The sequence below is a fragment of the Hyperoodon ampullatus genome, assembly GCF_949752795.1.
Source record: "Hyperoodon ampullatus genome assembly, chromosome: 1".
NCBI lineage: Eukaryota > Metazoa > Chordata > Mammalia > Artiodactyla > Ziphiidae > Hyperoodon > Hyperoodon ampullatus.
The window spans coordinates 19,913,630-19,938,533 of NC_136914.1; the positions used below are offsets into that span (position 1 = coordinate 19,913,630).

The window sequence follows — 24,904 nt, forward strand, 5'->3', positions numbered from 1 at the left end:
AGAAAATCTGAAAAATGAAAGCCTTTTTAGCTCCTGAGAATTATTTTCTGTCTACGTTCAGTATTGGGTGTCTAAGAGATAGTGATAAGCCACCAGTGATCCATTTAGAATGGGCAGGCATTGGCCTTAGTATGCATAGATGATTTCCAGCTCAATTTAGTTTCCAGGCTACATTAGAATACTGCATATCTAGGCTTATGATAAATCCCTTCAGCCTTTGTAGTGTTTCCAGAAGAGTTTTCAAAGAACAAAGAACATCAAGGTCAAGTTGATAGTAGCCTCACAATGAGAAATATAAGCGGGACAAACAAGAGGGTATGTAGATATAATCTGAATTTGAAATCAGCTGATTTGTATCCCCTGTTTGTGTCACTTAGTCTCTCTCTTCACTCATATGAACTTTGGAACTAGGGTCTGTAAGTTCTTCCTCATACAAAAGATTACAATAATAAATTCATTCAATTTCCATTATGCTAAATGACCCTAAACCCTTTCTGCAACCTTTACTGCCAATATACACCTGGGATTCATTCATCGTGTTACTTAATACATTATGAAAATAACTGGGTTACAGACTTTGTATAGAAATCAATTCTATATGCAGATCATTTCTGTGGTGGTAACAGAGCAAGATGAGACATGCTTCTAATCCACAGTGCAACAATACACAGAGAAAACTGTTATTGGTCACCAAAAGTGTCCCCACCTATAAATGATGATGAAAATGATAATTTACTGTATATCATGCCATATCATAAGCTCTTTATAAGCATGAGTTAATCCTATAATAACCTTAGAAACTAGGATGATACATAAATCAGGAACTGAGACATACAGAGTTTCAGGTAATTGTTCAGGTTACTCAGTATGTCACAAAGCCAGAATTCCAGCTGGAGCAGTTGGGCTTGAGAGCCTGAGACCTTAACCACGATATCTAGTCCTGTGTAATAAGAACAGATGGTGTCAATTTTGAAAAAATAATGTTAATCTATTTTTTTAACTATATCAGTTGCAAATAGCTAAAGGTCATTCTATGCTATTGCATTTTCATGGAGTAGTTACAGAGTGATTTATATGACATATATTTAAATTTATACACAGTTTAAAACAAATCAGATTAGGGTAACTTAGTTGCACAGTAGAAACAAATGAATAAATAATTTCTAGTTTTTAAAGCATTTAATGGAGAGAAAAGAAATTTAACTTTTATTATGGCTCTCTAGACTGAAGTTTCCTCATCTATAAATGAGAGAGCTGGAAGATTTGACTATATATTAGCTATAAAACTGTTTTTATGATTTACCTCAAGATCCTACATTCATATCCTCTCCTATTTTTCTAAGAGGCTGTTTATTTCTTTTTCTTACACATTTATAATAGCACTTAATATATTAAAAAGTAGAATGGGTTTTTAATAGTATGTGGTAAATATATTTATTTCTCATTTATTATTTTTCTTATGATTTAGTCTGTGCTTTTTCCATTTAAAAATTTAAATAATTTTATATAGTCATATATATCATTTATTTTCTTTAATTCTTCTGGTTTTCCTGTGTTATATTTTGTCAGATGTTTGAAACATAAAATACAAAATAAGTTACCCAGTCTTTTCTTTTACTTTATGAGTTGAATTTTAAGAACATTTTGATATTTTATTCATTCAGAATTTTTGATACAAAATGAAAATTAATTATAGATCAACCTCTCCTTCAAGTAACCAGCCAGTTAGTTATCCCAATATCATTTATTAAAGTTTCTACCTCTTTCCAAACTGATCACCTATTAAGGAAATCCAAACTTGATTGTAAATTACATTCCCAAATGAGTTTAGGTCACTTTATAAAGTCTCTATTCTGTCTCATGGAGCTGCCCATCTATCCCTGCACCAGTAATATACTGAACAATAAATAAATGGAAAGATTCTGACCTTCACTTATGGTAAAGGGAAATAAATTAAGGTAACAATGAGCTTTTTCATATCTTTCAGATAGACAAAGATTTGTACTTTTAATAATACAAATATTGGTCAGAATGTCAAATTCAGTCACACCAAAAATTTTGGTGGAATTGAAAATTGTTCAACCAGGCAGCATCTGTAAATATTTTAAATGTGCATGCTCTTTAACTTCACACAGTGATTCTCAATGTGTGGTTTGAGGTTCCCTAAGGGTCCTCAAGATATTTTCAGGGCATTTGTGAGGCCAAATGTTTTCATCACAATACTAAGACATCAGTTGCCCTTTTTCACTGTGTAAACATTTGTATTGACAGTTTAAAAGCAATGATTGGTAAAACTGCTGTCACGTTAGCCAGAATAAAGGCAGTGGCAACAAACGTTGCAAATAGGCATATTTTTGTCCATCATGCACACAAAGTTACACACACACATATACACAGTTTCACTCATAATATCCTGATGAAGCACTAAAAATTATTAATTTTATTAAAAATCTACTAATAGTATATGTTTGTTAAAATATTTTATATGATGAAAAATTAGGTACACATTAAGCACTTCTGTTGCCTACTGAAGTATGATGGTTGAATTAAGGGAAAAGCTCTTATATTAGTTGAACCAGCTCCTTATCTCATGCAACATCATTTTTCCTAGAAAGAACGACTGACAGACAAACTATGGTTATTCACACTTGAATACTGGGGAGATATTTTTTCTAAAATGAACAAAGGGAGTCTGTCACTTCAAGAAAAACAACTGATGCTGTTTGTTGCCAATAACAGAATCTGAACTTTCAAGCAAAAATTAGAATTTTGAAAAATTATATCACCAAAAACTTGACAGCTTCCCCATACTTAAAGATTTTTGTAATGGTGATATTAACAAATGTGATATTTTTTCATATTCTATAACAAAATGTCAACATTTGTGAAAACTTAATAACTCAGGGAACCAATATTTTCAAAATGATCCATGCATGAGTAAAAGGGTCATTCAAAATGTAAAACACAAATTTTAATGTTACAGTATGAATAATTAATTTGGTTTCAGATTCCACATTGCAACTAATCTTTAAGAAACTTCCACTTGTTGGGACTTCCCTGCAGGTCCAGAGGTTGGGACTTTGCCTTCCAATGCAAGGGGTGCGGGTTCGATCCCTAGTCTGGGAGCCGAGATCCCGCATGCCTTGAGGCCAAAAAACCAAAACATAAAACAGAAGCAGTGTTGTAACAAATTCAATAAAGACTTTTTAAAAAATGGTCCACATCAAAAAAAAAAAAAGAAACTTCCACTTGTCAAGTTTTGGTGTGGCATCAAAAAGGAACATATACAATTTTATGTAAAAGTTACTAAAATATTCCCCTTTTCTAAGTTTCTGTCTGGGTAAAGCCAAATTTTCATCCACTTCACCAACATTACAATACATTGAATGCTTAAGCAGATGTCAGAAGTCAGCTGTCTTATATTGTCAGACATTAAAAAGACTCAAAATATTTAAATGATGTCACTCTCCTCACTAATTTTTTTGTTTTGGAAAATACAGTTATTTTTCATAAAATTATGTTGACATCAGGTTTGTTATTATTTTAAATCAACAATCAATAAGTATTTTGAAAATCTGTCAGTTTTAATTTCTAAAGCAGCAACTATTGATAGACATATCCTACATTTTAGAAAGCTCTTTGCTCTCCTCAGTATAATAATTGAGAACCACTGACTTTGAAAATCCACTAATAGAAAATCACCTAGAATAAGTGCATAAAATTACTAATGAACTAGCAGTAATTGCTAGATAGTTCACATGTTTTCCTTTTCTCAATGTAAGATTTATTGAGGTTATCCTGATCCTACTCCACAGTTCTATAATTGTGCTGGGAGAGATGTTTTGTCTTTTGGTCCATGGTTAACTATATTCAGAAGATAACTTAGAATGTAACTTAGAATGTGAGGTCAGTGCATTCCACACACAGGTACACTTTTTTTTTTTTTTTTTTTGGAATGGACACATCTATTTGACTTTATTTAAGATGAAAGTTGTCAATCCATACCTGGTTAGTTAGAGGTAGAAACACATTCATTTTGATTGTCTTCAGGAATACAAAGTTTCTTTGTGTTTGCTCAATACTTTGCAGTCTGTACCAATGAAATCAAATTATCCTTCTCTATTCACCACTGCAAACTAGTTAACTGTTCTTTCCAGCTATACATTCATTATATGACTGCTTCGTGATGGTTATTTCATTTCACATTTTCTGTAAAATAAAAGATGACTATAGCTTCTGTTAAAAAAAATAAATCATAGGAATGTACCTTCTGACCAGTAAAATTTCACTAAACAATCTTATCATATCTCAGTAGAATTTGTCTTCCAATTTCATAGTCTTTTAATCTGAATGAAAACAGTAACTTATGGATTAAAAAGTTTTCTGTTTAACTGACAGGAAAAATATTATAATTTCTGAATAGAGAAAATGAGATGTAAGTAGCAGTGCTTTCTTCACTGCTATAATACTTCATTTTTTTTTTTTTTTTTTTTTTTTTTGCGGTAGGCGGGCCTCTCACTGTTGTGGCCTCTCCCCTTGCGGAGCACAGGCTCCGGAGCACAGGCTCAGTGGCCATGGCTCACGGGCCCAGCCGCTCCGCGGCATGTGGGATCTTCCCAGACCGGGGCACGAACCCGTGTCCCCTGCATCGGCAGGCGGACTCTCAACCACTGCGCCACCAGGGAAGCCCTAATACTTCATTTTTAAAAGCAAACACAGTACTAATCATTTTGATTCCAGTGAATAAAAACTTAAAACTGAATTTATTAATCAATTTGGAAGTCTGAAGCCAAAAGGATCCTTTAACTGTATTGCCTAATAGACAAGTCGATCCTAAAAAGGTAATTACAATGCAAAATTTTGGCCTAATTAAAATGGCTCTTTCTGATACTCTGTCTTTTTTGTTTGGTTTCAATCTGCCATAACAACCAAGGTTAGAATTACATGTAAACCGAAGTATACAAGGCTTGGTGAAATTGAATACAGAGGATTAAGCATTTTAAAAGTCTGGGTTATAATTCTTATTGCTACACAAGTTCTACTGCATAATTAATTTACAGCAGCCTAAAACTTTTCAGCAACAAAATTATATTAAAAAAATACCATTATCCCTATATGTTACATTAATTGTAATGTAACATACCACAACAACTTAAGCCTTGCATTAACTTAGAAAAGAATAACTTGTCCCTGAAAAACTCTAAAGAGTGATCATATTTCAACCAAAGCTGTCCTGACTAACTCATAATCAGCAGTGACTACATTTTGTCACTTCTTTGCTCTAACAGGAGTAAAAGTGATGACAATGATTTTTTTGAAAAGAAGCTAGAGAACCTGCATCCAATTAGTCATGAAATGGACTTTTAAACAACCACTGGATTTTTAGAATGTTTTTAGTTGTCAAACATCCCTATAGGTGAAACAGCTGAGGAACAAACTGCCTAACTTGCCCAAACTACTTTTGTTCCATAGAATTTGATCCCTTCTAAATCGACAACAGCATACAAACTTAGCTATGAAGAATTCAGTCCTTGTAAATGAAAACAAACATAATAAACCTACAGGAGGTTTAAAAGTAACTTCATTTGAATATTCAAGTGTAATGCTTCTGTAAAAGATTAAAACATACGTTTCAACTTTAACAGATATATCAATTTCCATTTGTTCTTAACCTGCCACTAATACATAGGTTCACTGGGCTGCCAAAGAACCCAGTTGATCATGGAGAGAGATGAAGGTATCAGTGGCAAAAGAGCACGGATACTATGGCATTTATCCAAACAGTATGACCCATCTTTGCATCCCTGAAGAATGGCCACTTTCTCCAATTAATTTGCTCTATACTAAATAAAGCAGCATTGTCTGTGAAGAGTTACTCCATACCTATAACATTTCACTAGTATAGTTACCAATTCAGAAGTTAAAAAAAAAAATAGACCAAATCCATGTACCTGTGATCCTTTGTATCCTAAAATGTAGAAATATTCTTAATTTTAACCAAGAATTATATTGGAATGAAGTAAAACATCTTTTAGAGTAATTTTGAGTATACTCTTATTTGTTACTACATTTCTAAATAAATTACTTAAGATTGCTTGTGGACATAATTTAATCTATAATATATCATAATGTCAACCATTACAGTAACCCAGAATGAGATTCTGGCTATAGAGCAAGCTTAATTATTAAGCAACACTTTCCTAAAAAGCTTCTGTATTTCTGATTGGTAAGAAAAACAAACAACAAAAAGAGCATCTCTCATTGAAATAACACTGACATTCAAGCTCAGGCCCCCTTCTTTGTGTTCAATATAATTAACTCTCTAGGAAAAAATAATGAAACATTAAGTCACATTAACAAGTTACAGTAATCTTCAAGGAAACTCGATGGGCAATTCTGGTGTTACAGTTGTGTATCTTGGATCCAACCTAGGGATGAAGTCCTGAAAGTGTTTAGATGCACCAGTACCAAAAACATCAAGGACTTTTCGGTTCATGATGGCAAATCTGCCCTTGGTGAGCCTTAAAAGGAACTTCCAGTAAGATGGTCTCAAGGTCTGAACTTCCATGACAGCTGCCTGGAAGCAAACTGCTGTAGAGATGGAATAGATGATAGTGTCTGAATGGGGAAAATAGGGAACCTTTCCTGCTTCAATGCCTTTGAAATACATTGTCTCTACCAATTTGGAAGCTAAATACATGGAAATTGTGCTTTTATGAAACATCATTGATATTCCCACCAAAAATTCAGCTATAATGGCATGCAGTTCATCATCCAGATTTCTGACCCAGGGCAGGAAGCAACTAGTACCCTTGTATACGCTAACAAAAGAGCCCAGAAAAGCTCTGAGCTGGAAGTTGTCTTTATTATAGAAGAGAGAAAGTAGCTGGAATGGCTGTGTAAACAGATGCCTAAATGCAGAGGGAGTCCAGAGGCAGCACTGGATCAAGTATCCCATGCTAAACATTCTGATGAAAACTTTAATGCAATAAGAGATGCAATTATCCTCATAATGTTTGCAACATCAATGCCTTGGTCCATGCTTACATACTGAATCCACAAGCTTCCTGACTAAAGCAATTATATTCATTCCTCTTGGTTTTTCCTCATGTTTCTCAGTCTTTTGTTCCACTTTTGCATATGCCGCCTCTAGTGAATAAGAAAGTGTGGGAATTTCTTCCTTCCCAACAATGAACCTAAATGCAGAGAATGTAAATCCTTTCAAATCATCTTTGCACCCACGCAGGAATGTTCTGCTAAAGGGTAGACTAGTGGCAGAGGCTACCAGTTGTCCCCCAATATCTGTTCTCACTTTCTTCTCATAATAGGCCCCATGAACTTAAGCTGGGCAAATGGGTTGCTAAAACTATAATATTTTCTAGCTTTTTTTGCAGTTAGGTGTAACCAGTGGAATGTAAGGAAAATGGTAACAAAACTTCTGTGAAGACTGGAATGTGGACGCAATATCTAGAACTGGAACAGATATCTTGCACAGCAAGGTAGAAACCACACGTTAAAGATGGTAGAGCACAGAAGGAGCTTGGGTCCCTAAGGAGACCAGAGTCACCATATTCGTCATAGTCTGCCAATATTTTTGTGAGAGTGAAACAAATTTCTATCTACAAATTTCTATCTTGAGTAAGCAGCTACAATTTGAGATTTCCTGTTACTCATAATTGGACCTAATTTTAACTGAGAATGACTCAGCAGTACTGTTAGAGAAATAGGACTCTATTTTATCTGTTTATCTGTTCTCTTTTCCTAGTGTAAGTGATTTTCCATTAGCATTATCAATGGAGTTTTTCAAGATAGTAGATTACTATTGAAGGCGAGGGTGGCAACTCAAATTTTCTTGGAATATTTGGTAATCCTATTTCTAGAGCACATGTCCATACAAAGCTACTGATATTTTTTAACTGGCGGGAATATTTCAGAACTAATTCACACTCTTCTTTGCATACACATACACAATACCTTATTTTGCTTGATTCAGTGAAGCAGAATACTTTTTTATTTATAAGTTAATAATTACTCCAGCAGTAACTAAACTACGATTACTAGCACAGGAAGTTAGCTAGGTATCATGTCTCCACCATAAAACTGTGAAATGTTTGAATTAGAAGATATCTTAGTAAACATCTAATTCAACTCATTCTTCTTTTCAGATGAAGATGTTCAGAGCTACAAGGTAAAAATTACAAAATCACAAGATTATTTATAAAGCAGTGGTACAAAAAAGCACCAATTATTATTCTCTAGCACATTTATTGTAACCAATAAGACCCACTTTATCATCTTGGAATACTAAATGAATGACATTTCCTTTCCTTTTTTTTTTTTTTTTTTAATTACTGAAGATCCTACTGTCTTTGTTAGTAGGAAGGCCAACAGCCTTCTTTTCAACTGCTATAAAACTTCATGATCATACTCAGCTCTCAGATTTTACTTAGATCTCACTACTGGAAGAAGATTAGAGAACCTGATCAACTCACCCACCAGTTTCACATTTTCACATTTTCTCTTTGACACATGGGTTCTTGATTTTACATATAACTTTTATATTGTCATAAGGATTTCAGTGATACTTAGTTTATCTAAAAACACTGTAAAATTAGTGACAAATCACATTTGAAAATGCAAAATTCATATTTTACTTAGTAAAGTGTAAGAAAGAATTCCATTTGCATTTATTTAATGGAAGCATAGTTCTTGGACTCCCCCTTAACAGTAAGATACAAAATAATTTAGATACTGTCTTAAGGCTGACTTTAGGAATCTTTGGAACCTTCTGGGATCTATCTTTTCTAACTTCCCTAAAGGACATCTTTCTAAGAGATTGCTTTACAAAAAAATCTACTTATGCATACAATCCTTTAAGTAGATGGCAGTCATACTTTAATTTAATTCATTATACCACTGCCACTGCATTGATCTTTTGTCTGTTTCTGTGCAAGTTAACTTATTTTGATATTTTATGTCATGAATCACTAAAGGAATTTAATTAAATTGATATATTAACTGTGCTATAATTGCCACTAAAGTATTGTAAATGTCAGGCTACTCTGCTCTCATCCCAGATCATGACTGTAAATAAGATGCTGCAATTCAGATTCTGTTCTTTATCAAGAGATGTGTACAAAAAGAAATAATCTATTTTGACCCAAAATCTGGAATTTGAATTTTACCTTTCACATAGAAATGATAAATAATTCCACAGAATATTTGATAAATTACCTATAATTATTTTTTTCAATTTTTTCTAATGTTCCAATGTTTAATGCTCTTCTGTGTTCATGATCTGATCATTGATAAATTGCCTGTCAGTAGTCGTGCTACTCACTTTTTTAGACTCTAATTTATTCAGCACTTTTTTGAACATAAGTTAGTTTCATTTCCATTTTCACTAAGAGTATTTTCAAAATCTGATAATTTAGTTTTAAAAGTTTCATACTACACATTATCAATATAAAATTCCTATAAAAATGAAATATCCCATTTAGCAAATTCATCATCTGAACACACAGGAGCTATGATTGTACACCTTGAGGTATTTATCAATGTGGCAGCATAGATACTATATGATGGAATTAACTGGCCAGAGTATTTAAGATAAATAAACTTGCATTTAATAATGAAAAGCACTTCACACACTATTGATACTTAGACTGAAAGGTAACATGTTACTTTGTATAATAAATATGTTTAAATATTTTGAATGTTTAATATTTTTGTTTATTTAAAGTCATATTAGTTTAAATCAACCACCTATACCGAAGGTCATATTTACTTACCATTATATGCAAAATTAACTTAATTCCTTCCAAAAATAGATGGACTATAAACAAGCAAGTTGGGCATTAATAAGTGTTAATTTATTGACATACAAAGCTTTAATTAACACTTTAATATCAAAAACTATTTAATATCCTAAAATTCTATTTAGCTGGTATTTTCTTCCCCACCCTTTTAACAGGACTTATGAACCTGATGATGTTTCCTCTACCCTAACACCCAAAAAAGTGTAATATACAACATCATAAATAAATATTTGGGAGCAAATTAATTCAATACTAGATTAATGAATAAACACTTAAATAAATTTTTGGATTTAAAGTTCTATAAAATAGTTGATTTCTTAAATGTAGAAATCTATTTTTTATATTATTCTGAAATTTTTTGGTTATATTTATATACTTCATAGTTTAGAATAGTGTTAGACTTACAGAAAAATCTGAAGATAGTATAGAGAGTTCCTACATAACTCATACCCAATTTCCCCCATTCTAACATCTTCCATTAATATGGTACACAATTAATGAATCAATACTGATCTATTAGTATATATCTCAGTATCTTACATTAGTATGGTCACAATTAGTGAATCGGTATTGAAACATTATTATTAATTCATGTTCATACTTTATTACTATTCCCTTATTTTTTATCTAATGTCATTTTTCTGTTCCAGGATCCCATCCAGGATATTATGTTATTAGTCATCCTGTCTCTGTATTCACCTCTTGGTTGTTCTCAAACATTCCTTGTTTCGGAGGACCTTGATAGGTTTGAGTAGTACTAACGAGTCATTTTGCATAATATTCCTCAACAGGAATTTAATGTTTTCCTCATGATGTTACAAGTTTTGGGAAGAAGACCACAGAGTTAAAGTGCCATTTCCATCACGTTTTATGAAGGGTAAATACTATCAACATAATCAATCATTGTTAATGTTGACTGTAATCACCTGAATTAGGTAGTATTTGTCAGGTTTCTCCACTGTAAAGTTACTATACTTCCCTATTTTAATTCTGTACTCTTTGAAAGGAAGTCACTATGCATAGCCTACCTTTAAGGAATTGGGAGTTATGCTCCACCTACTTGAGGGTAGAGTAACTATAGAAATTATTCAGAATTTTTCTGCATTGAAAATTTGAAATTTTTCTGCATTGAAAATTTGTCTATTCTTGTTTGCATGTTTGTTCAATCATTTATTCAAATCAGAATGGAAGAAAGCTTAATTTAAATTGATAACATCTAGTACCAATGATAACTATTGAAATGGAGGGAATATTCAAAAATCTTTGTCTTAAAAGGGAATATGACTTTCCATATATGATTTTCTAGCATATGGCTTGCCAAGGTGACTCTGGTACTATTACATACTAATGATGATTAAAATAAAACAGTCTTAGGCACTTCTTTGATGCTCTCTTTGACCTTTGAAAAATGCATCTTTACCATAAAGGAAGAAAAAAAAATCTAGTCTCAGCTCCTCTTCAGAACTCTTTAGGAAAAGCCAGATGGAGAAAGGCAGTTTCACTTGAGTCATTTTTCATTTTCTCATTTTCTAACCTACATATTCAGTTTTCCTCCCTTTTTTAGTAAAACTATATGTTTTCTTTATTTACTCTTTATTTATGGAGCATGTACCATGTGTTCTGTTCTGAGGATAATGAGCAAGTTTGCTATATTTGGTTCCCACATAACGTTGATTACAATTAACTTTGGTTCATTTGTAGTTAAATTAAGGAAAGCAATGATTAGATATAGTCAGGACCACTGCACTTTTTTAAAACATGTGGCCATTAGGAAATACTTCACGTTCCTCAATTCTTTATACAATAAAGTGAGGTATCCCTGGTTCAAATACTATGCATCTTCCAAGACACCTTAGAAATATTCAGTTCAAGACCCTAGAAGGCCATGGAAATCATAACTGGCCAGTCACAGGATGAAAATCAAGAGAATTTTCTTGGTGATATAAAAACAAACCCCCCAAAATTAAGAAAATGGTAATAGGAACATACATATCAATAATTACCTTAAATGTAAATGGATTAAATGCTCCAACCAAAAGACACAGACTGGATGAATGGATAAAAAAGCAAGCCCCTTATATATGTTGTCTACAAGAGACCCACTTCAGACCCACGGACACATACAGACTGAAAGTGAGGGGATGGAAAAATATATCCCATGTAAATGGAAATCAAAAGAAAGTTGGAGTAGCAATACTCATAAAAGACAAAATAGACTTTTTAAAATAAAGACTGTCACAAGAGATAAGGAAGGACACTATGTAATGATCAAGGGATCAATCCAAGAAGAAGATATTACAGTTTTAAATATTTCTGCACCCAATATAGGAGCACCTCAATACATAAGGCAAATGTTAACAGCCATAAAAGGGGAAATATATAGTAACACAATAATAGTGGGGGACTTTAACACTCCACTTACACCAATGGATAGGCCATCCAGACAGAAAATTAATAAGGAAACACAAGCCTTAAATGATACATTAGAGCAGATAGACTTAATTGATATTTATAGGACATTCCATCCAAAAGTAGCAGAGTACACATTCTTCTCAAGTGCACACGTAACATTCTCCAGGATAGACCACATCTTGGGTCACAAATCAAGCCTCAATAGAAATACAAAGGATACTGAGAGATTACAACAAGCAACTATATGACAATACAATGGACAACCTGGAAGAAATGGACAAATTCTTAGAAAAGCACAACCTTCTGAGACTGAATCAGGAAGAAATAGAAAATATAAACAGACCAATCACAAAAAAATGAAATTGAGACTGTGATTAAAAATCTTTCAACAAACAAAAGCCCAGGACCAGATGGCTTCACAGGCGACTTCTATCAAACACTTAGAGAAGAGCAACACCTATCCTTCTCAAACTCTTCCACAATATAGCTGAGGGAGGACCACTCCCAAACTCATTCTATGAGGCCACCATCACCCTGATACCAAAACCAGACAAAGATGTCACAAAGAAAGAAAACTACGGCCAATATGACTGATGAACACAGATGCAAAAATGCTCCAAAAAATACTAGCAAACAGAATCCAACAGCACATTAAAAGGATCATACACCATGATCAAGTGGGGTTTATCCCAGGAATGCAAGGATTCTTCAATATATGCAAATCAATCAATGTGATAAACCATATTAACAAATTGAAGGAGAAAAACCATATGATCATCTCAATAAATGCAGAAAAAGCTTTCAACAAAATTCAACACCCATTTATGATAAAAACCCTCCAAAAAGTAAGCAAAGAGGGAACTTATCTCAACATAATAAAGGCCATATATGACAAACCCACAGCCAACATCGTTCTCAATGGTGAAAAACTGAAACCATTTCCACTAAGATCAGGAACAAGACATGGTTGTCCATTCTCACCACTATTATTCAACAGTTTTGGAAGTTTTAGCCACAGCAATCAGAGAAGAAAAAGCAATAAAATGAATCCAAACAGGAAGAGAAGAAGTAAAGCTGTCACTCTTTGCAGATGACATGATACTATACATAGAGAATCCTAAAGATACTACCAGAAAACTACTAGAGTTAATCAATGAATCTGGTAAAGTAGCAGGATACAAAATTAATGCACAGAAATCTCTGGCATTCCTATACACTAATGATGACAAATCTAAAGAGAAATTAAGGAAACACTCCCATTTACCATTGCAACAAAGAGAATAAAATATCTAGGAATAAACCTACCTAAGGAGACAAAAGACCTATATGCAGAAAACTATAAGACACTGATGTAAGTTGACTTTCTATCTACAATCTACAGATTCAGTGCAATCCCTATCAAACTACCAATGGTGTTTTTCACAGACAATTTACCAATGGTCTTTTGTGTTCATGGAAACATAAAAGACCCTGAACAGCCAAAGCAATCTTGAGAAAGAAAAACAGAGCTGGAGGAATCAGGCTCCCTGACTTTAGACTATACTACAAAGCTACAATAACCAAGACAGTATGGTACTGGCTCCAAAACAGAAATATAGATCAATGGAACAGGATAGAAAGCCAGAGATAAACCCATGCACATATGGTCACCTTATTTTTGATAAAGGAGGCAAGAATATACAATGGAGAAAAGACAGCCTCTTCAATAAGTGGTCCTGGGAAAACTGGACAGCTACATGTAAAAGAAGGAAATTAGAATACTCCCTAAAACCATACACAAAAATAAACTCAAAATTGACTAAAGATCTAAATGTAAGGGCAGACACTATAAAAATCTGAGAGAAAAACATAGGAAGAACACTCTATGACATAAATCACAGTACAATCCTTTTTGACCCACCTCCTAAAGAAATGGAAATAAAAACAAAAATAAACAAATGGGACCCAATGAAAACTTAAAAGCTTTTTCACAGCAAAGGAAACAATAAAGAAGACGAAAAAACAACCCTCAGAATGGGAGAAAATATTTGCAAATGAAGCAACTGACAAGGATTAATCTCTAAAATATACAAGCAGCCCATGCAGCTCAATATGAAAAAGAAAAAACAACCCAATCCAAAAATGGGCCGAAGACCTATACAGACATCTCTCCAAAGAAGATATACAGATTGCCAACAAACAAATGAAAGTATGCTCGACATCACTAATCATTAGAGAAATGTAAATCAAAACTAACTAAAATGAGGTATCACCTCACACCAGTAAGAATGGCCATGATCAAAAAAATCTACAAACGGTAAATGCTGGAGATGGCGTGGAGAAAAGGGAACCCTCTTGCACTGTTGGTGAGAATGAAAATTGATACAGGCACTATGGAGAACAGTATGGAAGTTCCTAAAAAACTAAATATAGAACTAACTACTATATGACTCAGCAATCCCACTACTGGGCATATACCCTGAGAAAACCATAATTCAAAAAGAGTCATGTACCACAATGTTCATTGCAGTTCTATTTACATTAGCCAGGACATGGAAGCAACCCAAGTGTCCATTGACAGATGAATGTATAAAGAAGATGTGGCACATATATACAATGGTATATTACCCAGCCATGAAAAGAAATGAAATTGAGTTATTTGTAGTGAGGTGGATGGACCTAGAGTCTGTCATACAGAGTGAAGTAAGTCAGAAAGAGAAAAACAAATACCGTATGCTAACACATATATATGGAATCTTAAAAAAAAAAAAAGTTCTTAAGAACCTAGGGGGGGAATAAAGACGCAGATGTAGAGAATGGACTTGAGGACACGGGGAGGGGGAAGCGTAAGCTGAGACGAAGTGAGAGAGTTATATGGACTTATATACACTACCAAATGTAAAATAAATAGCTAGTGGGAAGCAGCCACATAGCACAGGGAGATCCGCTCAGTTCTTTGTGACCACCTTGAGGGGTAGAATAGGAAGGGTGGGAGGGAGACACAAGAGGGAAGAGATATGGGGATATATGTATATGTATACTGATTCACTTTGTTATAGAGCAGAAGGTAACGCACCATTGTAAAGCAATTATGCTCCAATAAAGATGTTAAAAAAAAATTCTGCACCCATTTATGATAAAAACTCTCCAGAAAGTGGGTATAGAAGGAACCTACCTCAACATAATAAAGGTTGTATATGACAAGCCCACAGCAAACATCATTCTCAATGGTGAAAAACTGAAAGTATTTCCTCTAAAATCAGGAACAAGACAAGGGTGCCCACACTTGACACTATTACTCAACATAGTTTTGGAAACCCTAGCCACAGCAATCAGAGAAGAAGAAGATTTAAAAGGAATAAGAATTGGAAAGAAGAAATAAAACTGTCACTTTTTGCAGATGACATGATACTCTACATAGAAAATCCTGAAGATGACACCAGAAAACTACTAGAGCTAATCAACAATTTAGTAAAGTCACAGGATACAAAATTAATACACAGAAATCTCTTGCATTCCTGTACACTAACAACAATAGATCAGAAAGAGAAATTAAGGAAACAATCCCATTTACCATTTCAAAAAAAGAATAAAATACCTAGAAATAAACCTACCTAAGGAGGCAAAAGACCTGTATGCAGAAAACTATAAGATACTGATGAAAGAATTCAAAGGCGACACAAACAGATGGAAAGGTATACCATGTTCTTGGATTGGAAGAATCAACATTGTGAAAATGACTATACTACCCAAAGCAATCTACAAATTCAATGCAATCCCTATCAAATTACCAATGGCATTTTTCAGAGGACTAGAGCAAAAAATTTACAATTGGTATGGAAACAATACCAATACCTCAAATAGCAAAAGCAATCTTGAGAAACAAAAATGGAGCTGGAAGAATCAGACTCCCTGACTTCTGACTATAATACAAAGCTAAAGTAATCAGGACAGTATGGTACTGGCACAAAAACAGAAATATGGATCAACAGAACACAATAGAAAGCCATGAGATAAACCCACGCACCTATGGTCACCTAAGCTATGACAAAGGAGGTCAGAATACACAATGGAGCAAAGATAGCCTCTTTGGTAAGTGGTGCTAGAAAAACTGAACAGCTACATGTAAAAGAAGGAAATTAGAACACTCCCTAACACCATACACAAAAGTAAACTCAAAATGGATTAAAGACCTAAATATAAGGCCAGACACTATAAAACTCTGAGAGGAAAACATAGGAAGAACACTCTTTGACAAAAATCACAGCAAGATCTTTTTTGACCCACCTCCTAGAGTAATGAGAATAAAAACAAAAATAAACAAATGAAACTTAAAAGCTTTTGCATAGCAAAGGAAACCATAAACAAGACGAAAAGACAACCCTCAGAATGGGAGAAAATATTTGCAAATGAAGCAACTGACAAAGGATTAATCTCCAAAATATATAAACAGCTCATGTAGCTCAATATCAAAAAAACAAACAACCCAATCCAAAAATGGGCAGAAGACCTAAATAGACATTTCTCCAGAGAAGACATATAGATGGCCAACAAACACATGAAAAGATGCTCAACATCACTAATTATTAGAGAAATGCAAATCAAAACCACAATGCGGTATCACCACACACTGGTCAGAATGGCCATCATCAAAAAATCTACAAACAATAAATGCTGGCGAGGGTGTGCAGAAAATGGAACCCTCATGCATTTTTGGTAGGAGTATAAAATGATACAGCCACCATGTAGAACAGTATGGAGATTCCTTAAAAAACTAAAATAGAACTACTATATGACCCAGCAATCCCACTACTGGGCATATACCCAGAGAAAACCATAATTCAAAAAGCCACATGCACCCCAATGTTCATTGTAGCACTATTTAAAACAGACAGGACATGGAAGCAAACCAAATGTCCATCAACAGAGGAATGGATAAATATGTGGTACATATATACAGTGGAATATTAGCCATAAAAAGGAATGAGATGGGTCATTTGTAGAGACATGGGTGGACCTAGAGATCATCATACAGAGTGAAATAATTCAGAAAAAGAAAAACGAATATCGTATATTAACACACATATGTGGAATCTGAAAAAATTTGTATAGACTATCTTATTTACAAGGCAGAAATAGAGACACAGACGTAGATAACAAACGTATGGATACCAAGGGGGAAAGGCAGGTGGGATGAATTGGGAGATTGGGATTGACATATATTCACTGTTGATACTATGTATAAAATAGATAACTAATGAGAACTTACTGTATAATACAGGGAACTCTACTCAGTGCTCTGTGGTGACCTAAATGAGAAGGAAATCCAAAAAAGAGGGTATATATGTGTACATATAGCCAATTCACTCTGCTGTACAGTATAAACTAGTACAATATCATAAAGCTACTATACTCGAGTTAAAAAAAAAGTGAATTTTCTTGGTGAGGCGCAGATATTCCAATACTCTACAAGTGTAAGAGAGTGGTATTGACCCCAACTTCTGTATTATTTGCACATATAAAAGATTAACATATATATATAATGGAAAGATAATGCAACATTCTGATTAGCTTGTACCATGTATATATTTGCCACCCTCAAGAAAAATGGAAACCATAACTATGATTGCACATGTTTACTATCAGAGACCCCATTTTTTTATATATCAATTCAATTAAAATTTTCTATACATTAAAAACCAACTTCTTTTAAAAAATGAATTAAGAGGCTGCTGAATCCTGGCCAAAAAACTGCTTTTACATTAAGAATTAATGTTCACTAATATTTAACTGTGTTTACAAAACAATGCTGTGACATACGGTCACTAATGTCAACTTACACTTCCAAGAATCCTCATCCAAAATTGTTATAAAACTGAAAAAATGCAGTGAATTTTGCCTACATTTTTAAAGCAGCTCTTTTGCCCCTTTCTGGTTTGCCCATTTCTGTCCCCTTCTGATCTTGAAAGAACCGAATTACAGAAATGAGATCACTAGGCAGTTTAAATAATAACTCTTTGACTTATACTCTCCTGAATGCACACCATGCCTTGCTTAACCTGTTGATTCTTTTCCTAGATAAAATAAATAAGAATGAAGAACTAAGTAGTTAAAGAATGGCTAAGCTCTCTACCTGCCACAGCCCCCTTAGCGATCCTGCAGGCAGATCATGCAGGCAAGATAACATCTGAAGACAGAGCCAGCCAGTCCACAGGCAATGGAGAATGAGGCAGACCTCAACCTCCTACCTCAGTGGTTCACTGATATTCTCCCCCCTCCCCCATTTTTCCCTTTAAAAACTGTCATGGCTGAGTCGAATCTTTGGAGTTAGTCTTGGGACATGATTCTACCTTCTCCCTCAGATTGCTGGCTTTTCTGATTAAAGCATCTTTCCTTTCTATTGACACTTTCCTCTTGAATTATTGGCTTTTGATCAGTGAGCAGCCAAACCCGAGTTCAGTAACAACTTCAATGCAGTGAACTTTTCCTACACTTCAGTGTTCAAAAACTAGTCATCAACCATTGGGTGGACCAATCTACAGCAAACTGAAAGAACAGAGAAAACTTTAAATGTAATAAAACTCCAGAAATATAACACTTGAGCAAAATATTTGTGAATCAAAATTTTCTTCACTGTATGTGTCGAAGCCCAAATTATTGCTTCCTAATATACTACTATAGATGAATATACTGTTCAGAACTGTTTTCTCCCAGGGTCATATGGTAGCTCTATTTGTAGTTTTTTAAGGAACATCCATATTGTTCTCCATAGTGGCTCCACCAATTTACATTCCCATCCACAGTGTAGGAGGGTTCCATTCTCTCCACACCCTCTCCAGCACTTATTGTTTGTGGATTTTCTGATGATAGCCATTTTGACTAGTGTGAGGTGATATCTCACTGTGGTTTTGATTTGCATTTCTCTAATCGTTAGCAAAGTTGAACATCTTTTCGTGTGCCTCTTGGCCATCTGTATGCCTTCCTTGGAAAAATGTCTATTTAGGTCTTCTGCCCATTTTTTGATTGGGTTGTTTGTTTTGATGATAAGAAGTCACATGAGCTGTTTGTAGATTTTGGAGACTAATCCCTTGTTGGTCACATCATTTGCAAATATTTTCTCCCATTCCATGGTTTGTCTTTTTGTTTTGTTTATGGTTTCCTTTGCTGTGCAAAAGCTTTTGAGTTTAATTAGGTCCCATTTGTTTATTTTTGGTTTTATTTCCATTACTCTGGGATACAGATCAGAAAAGATATTGCTGTGATTTATGTCAAAGAGTGTTCTGCTTATGTATTCCTCTAGGAGTTTTACGGTGTCTGGTCTCACATTTAGGTCTTTAATCCATTTTCATCTTATTTTTGTGTATGGTGTTAAAGAATGATCTAATTTCATTTTTTTTTACATGTAACTGTCCACTTTTCCCAGCACCATTTGTTGAAGAGATTTTCTTTCCACCATTGTATAGTCTTGTTTCCTTTGTCATAGATTAATTGACCATAGGTGCATGGGTTTATTTCTGGAGTTTCTATCCTGTTCCATTGATCTATAGCTCTATTTTTGTGCCAGTACCACACTGTTTTGATGACTATAGCTTTGTAGTATAGTCTGAAGTCAGGGAGCCCAATTCTTCCAGCTCCACTTTTCTTTTTCAAGATTGCTTTGGCTGTTCGGGCTCTTTTGTGTTTCCATACTACCATATGACCCTGCAATCCCACTCCTGGCATATATCCAGAGAAAAACATGGTCCAAAAGGATACATGCACCCCAATGTTCATTGCAGCACTGTTTACAATAGCCAAAACATGGAAGCAACCTAAATGTCCAGCGACAGAGGAATGGATAAAGAAGATGTACATGTATACAATGGAATATTACTCAGCCATAAAAAATAACAAAATAATGCCATCTGCAGCAACATGAGTGGACTTAGAGACTGTCATACTGAGTGAAGTAAGTCAGACAGAGAAAGAGAAATATCATATGATATCATTTTTATGTGGAATCAAAAAGAAATCATACAAATGAGTGTATTTACAAAACAGAAATGGACTCACAGACTTAGAGAATGAACTTATAGTTACCGGGGGGGAAGGGTGGAGGGAAGGGATAGTTAGGGAGTTTGGGATTGACATGTACATACTGCCATATTTAAAAAGGATAACCAACAAGGACCTACTGTATAGCACAGGGAACTCTGCTCAATGTTATGTGGCAGCCTGGGTGGGAGGGGAGCCTGAGGGAGAAAGGATACATGTATATGTATGGCTGAGTCGCTTTGCTCTGCACCTGAAACTATCACAACACTGTTAATCAGCTATACTCCAATATAAAATAAAAAGTTAAAAAAAAAAGAACTGTTTCCTCCCAATTTTACTACATTTGATCATCTTTGAAACCCTGTGTGATTCAAACATGTGTCTCTTTTAATTGTAGTACCAAGGCCTCTGTGTATCACTTTCTTCTGAAAAATACTTTGTTAGGAACTTAGGCAAAGAAAATACAAAAACATACTAAAAACATTTGATATTTGAAGAATTAGGCTGAATTGCATAGAATATCAAATGGGGAAGGAAAAACTGTACCTAGTATCCATGTAATCATTGAGAAACAACTGTGGGTGGATACAAAAATCATAGTTTCTTGTTTCTATTACCAAGCTCTGTAACTAAATAATGATATATTTCCTTTTACAGTAGTGTGTTTTTAAAGATGAATGAGGTGACTATAACAAATATTTACATAGCCTGAAGCTATCTGTGTTTAAATAAAGCTTTCCTAAGTACACATACTGTTTTGCAAGCATGCACATAGGTTAATTTAGAAAAGAAAAAGCAGTCTTGAATCAGAATATGATTAACTAAAAATGTAGTATCTGTCTATCTATCTAAATGCTGATAGTCATTTCATCTTACAACTTCTGTATAGTGTCTCCCTAATTATAGCTGCAAAGAGATAATTTACTCAGCAAACAAAGACTATAATTCTATGGGACAGAATAGAGTCAGCAGGTTGACGTCTGTGAATTATGCAGATAAAGGACTAGAAAACAACCAGGTCCTAATAGGCAACTCCTATTCAGATGGAAAAGGGGAGTGGGGGAAAGACTCTTCTCAGATAATTATTAAAGTTGGGAGGGCACTTATTCCCAGGGTGCATCTCAGGGAGGACTAGTTTGTTTTGGCTTGCCTCCTCAAGCGGAAATTTAAGTGTGAATTAAAAACTGCCATGCTGAGTTTGAGAAGCAGCTCTTTCTCTTTGCCAAAGAACAACATTGGATAGAGGGCAACATGTCATTGATTTTGAAGCTACACTGCATGTTTTATACCCTTATGGTGAATAGTAAGTAGTTTAAAGCTGTTTAGGACAGAAACTGTGAATAATGTTAATAAATAGAGTGTTTGCACTGCGGCTCCTTTAACTTGACAGAATGTTGCCACCTGCTTCTTAATGTTTTCAATGAACATGAAAATAAAGTCCTTATTAAGGAATAAAAAGAGCAAATTTATCCTCTAAGGAAACATTGACACATATGTAAAGCTTATTGTGCATATGACGAATTTCTTTCTAAATTAGCTAATATATGTAAGGTTCATAGCATTTTAGAAGTTTGAAAGGTTTCATGCTAATAAAATCTTTATGGCAAGTGCTATGTTTCATACTAAAATTTGACAAAATAAAATGCAGTAGGGTTATTAGAAAACAGGGTAGTTCAATGTGAATAAGTAGTCTGGATAATAAGGATAGGTAAGCCACACTCTTAGCAGCACATGCCTACACGAAATATGCAGTAAACTCAATTTACAGACCAGGTGACATTTAAATTTTCCACTGATGACCTGTATAATGCAATAAGAGCAATGCTTAGTGAGTTCCTGGAATCACTGAATAAAAATCATGACTAAACTTTTGGAATGACAGATTCAAAATCTAAATGACATGTGTGAAAGGTAAGAGACAAGCAATGTTTTTTTTTTTTTTTTTGGTAAAGGTTTGTGAGAAAAATCAAGCTTTCAACATAGGACAGGAGGGAAAGAGAAGAAGTGGAAGAGAAGGGAAAATGTAAGTACCTTTTGGAGCACTTACAAGGTGTCAAGCAATAAACATTTTATGATGTTATTTCCAATCCTCACAACAGCACTACAAGCCAAGTGTGATACTCCCCTTTTCTACAGAGTAGTAAAGAATGACTGAGAAAGGAACATAACTCACCCAAGATGACACAGCCAGAAATGACAAGAGTCAACCTCAGTTGGGTCTGACCTCAGGTATATTTGAGAGTTTAGTTAACTCTGCTCTGATAAGAATTCAGTTCTTTTTCCTCAGTTAGCCTAATTCAGTGAATAAATAATCATTCAGTGTCAAAATAGTGAAACTGTGTTTCTACTATCTTTAGATCTGTCAGAATTTGTTTTTTGATTTTTTCTTTTTTGTAGAGCCCTTGGTTCAAATCTCAACAATTCAGAAAGATATAGCAAAATACATAAAGGATCAAGAAGAATATCAAAGATAATGTGAAGACTGACAAAGGATTTTTGAAGATAAATTTAAATCACAAAAAAGATGTCACTTCCACAAGAACTGACTGAGTTCATAATGTATTGATACTTTCATACTGGTAGTAAACTCTGATTATTTGGTTTCAAATTTTGTGATATTCCACATGATTTCTACAGCCTTACGTGTAAGGGAAGCTGTAGGATTTTACAAGATATCAGTGAAAGAAAAAGCTCTCCAGTTCCTGGAACCCAGATTACCTCAAGGAAGTAATGAGCTGTGCACTCAGCAGCACTGCAGTTCACATGGATGGTGATGGAAAAATTCTCTGGGTACTATTGGAAAGTTACTCTAAGTCTCTAATGGAAGCAAATTATATATTTTCTAAAGTGACAGTATCACTCTAGCAATTTGCAAATAAAGTGTTCCGGTGAAATCTAATAGCTCAAACTCACTAGAACCATTATTAAAATAATTGTTTCCTCCTCCTTTTTTTTTTGTCAAAGTCCTACTTTGTGTGGCAGTCGGCTTTTAAAAAGAAGGTAACTTAAACTATAGCAGGACACAGAAACTACATAGGCAATATTCTCCCTCTTGAATAATTCTAATATATGACTGCTGAAATAGCACTGCAGCCTGGAAAGCTGACTTCTAATAGAACATTTGTGGATAATTGAACTCTTGCTCATTGTTCAAAAGGTCATGAGGTTTGAGTGGGCTCTTTTTCTTTTGGTAAATTATTCAGTTTGAGTATTTATTGGCCTGTCAAAAGGAAAGTATTGTATGAACTCTTTGTTGCTCTTCACCATTTTCTAATTTGATTGTGTTCTATTCTGTGCATAAAAGTCAGTGGAAAATTTCCATCTCTCTTTCTCAAATTCCAGTACAGAGACCTCTCATCTTTGCTCTTTGCTATATAGATCAGCCTCATGGATCAAACAGACACAAATTAAGTCAATGAGAAAGAATTATAATACTGATTGAATGGAGAGTTTTGGTTGATCAGATCATTGTTTTTATTAATATTTGGGAGCATTCCCTAAAAGGGATCTACAATAGGAAGAGCGCGGCTGATTTTTAAGGAACCGCTAGTATTAGATTATCTGTAGTCATTTATAATAGAATGGCAAAATCTGTATTTCCCACCCATGATTCTACCAAAATAGTGTCTCCATAATATCAACATGTTTTACTATAGTTAATAGAGCAATAGACCCCAATTCTGAAGAAAGTTTGGGTGCAAACTGGGCAGTTCCATTACTCCTACATGGTCTTACTGTCCAAACCTGCTGGCCCTTCATTACTATTTTCTGTATCTAATGCTGGCTAAAGGAGAATTACTTGTCAAAAGTGAGAGGATCATGAGAAAACAGAGGGTGGCTGAAATTGCAAAAATATATTCCACATGAAGGTCTTTCTTCTGACCACTGCAATCCTTACACTTAGCTATCTATATAAAACTGAAGATTTAAAAAATTCCTTTCAGATGAGGTAGACTCTTCAACTTTTTGTCTTTTTTCTCAGTGAACAGTTCTCTCTTCCTATGGACCAGAAATTTCCATTTATTGATCACCTTGGGTATACCTGGAACTAAGTTAGATGTTATTCTACTTCTTTGTTTAACTTTTACAACAGTCATTTGGGTCAGCCTTATTACAGATGAAGAAGTGGACACACAGAGAGTTAAGTCACTTTCTCAAGGTACCATTTTTCAAAGGTGACAGTGCCATGATTTGAAACCAGACGTAAATGCCACTGAAGTCCAGACTTTATTTCCATGTCACATAAAGACAGGGCTGCCTTCAGACCAAGTGATGCTGATCAGAAAGCATTAGGTTCTAAAGGGCCTGTCATTACATGAGATGCTGCTGACTCAATTCATCCAATAGATATTGACTTCCATGATAACACAAAGGTCACCAATATGCAAACCTATTTGTTACATATTTCCACCTCATTTTCCTTGCCTCTGGTTTAGTCCTAATGTCTCTCTCCTTGTCTATATCTACCAGTTTGATTCAGTTCCTGACTTCCTTCCAGCTTTGCCTCTCAGGTTCTGTTAGTCTTGAGCCCTTAGCTTCCTGGATTCCTATTCATTAACTGGGTAGACTACTCACGAATAGCTGTGAACTCGTAGCGACTTGCTGCCACATTGTGTTGGCATTTCAAGTGCTGGCTTTGACTCATCAAGGCCTAAAACTTA

The 24,904-nt window shown here is 34.5% G+C and overlaps 1 protein-coding gene across 1 annotated transcript; it reads right to left on the reverse strand.

Moving 5' to 3' along the window:
* Window positions 1–6,373: 6,373 nt before the first annotated feature.
* On the reverse strand, window positions 6,374–24,888 carry LOC307057133 (transmembrane protein 135-like; the record flags this gene model as incomplete). The annotated part of the gene is given in 3 exon segments (XM_079710191.1): window positions 6,374–7,024; window positions 7,028–7,338; window positions 24,819–24,888. Coding segments are annotated over 3 exon segments (1,032 nt in total).
* Window positions 24,889–24,904: the final 16 nt, after the last annotated feature.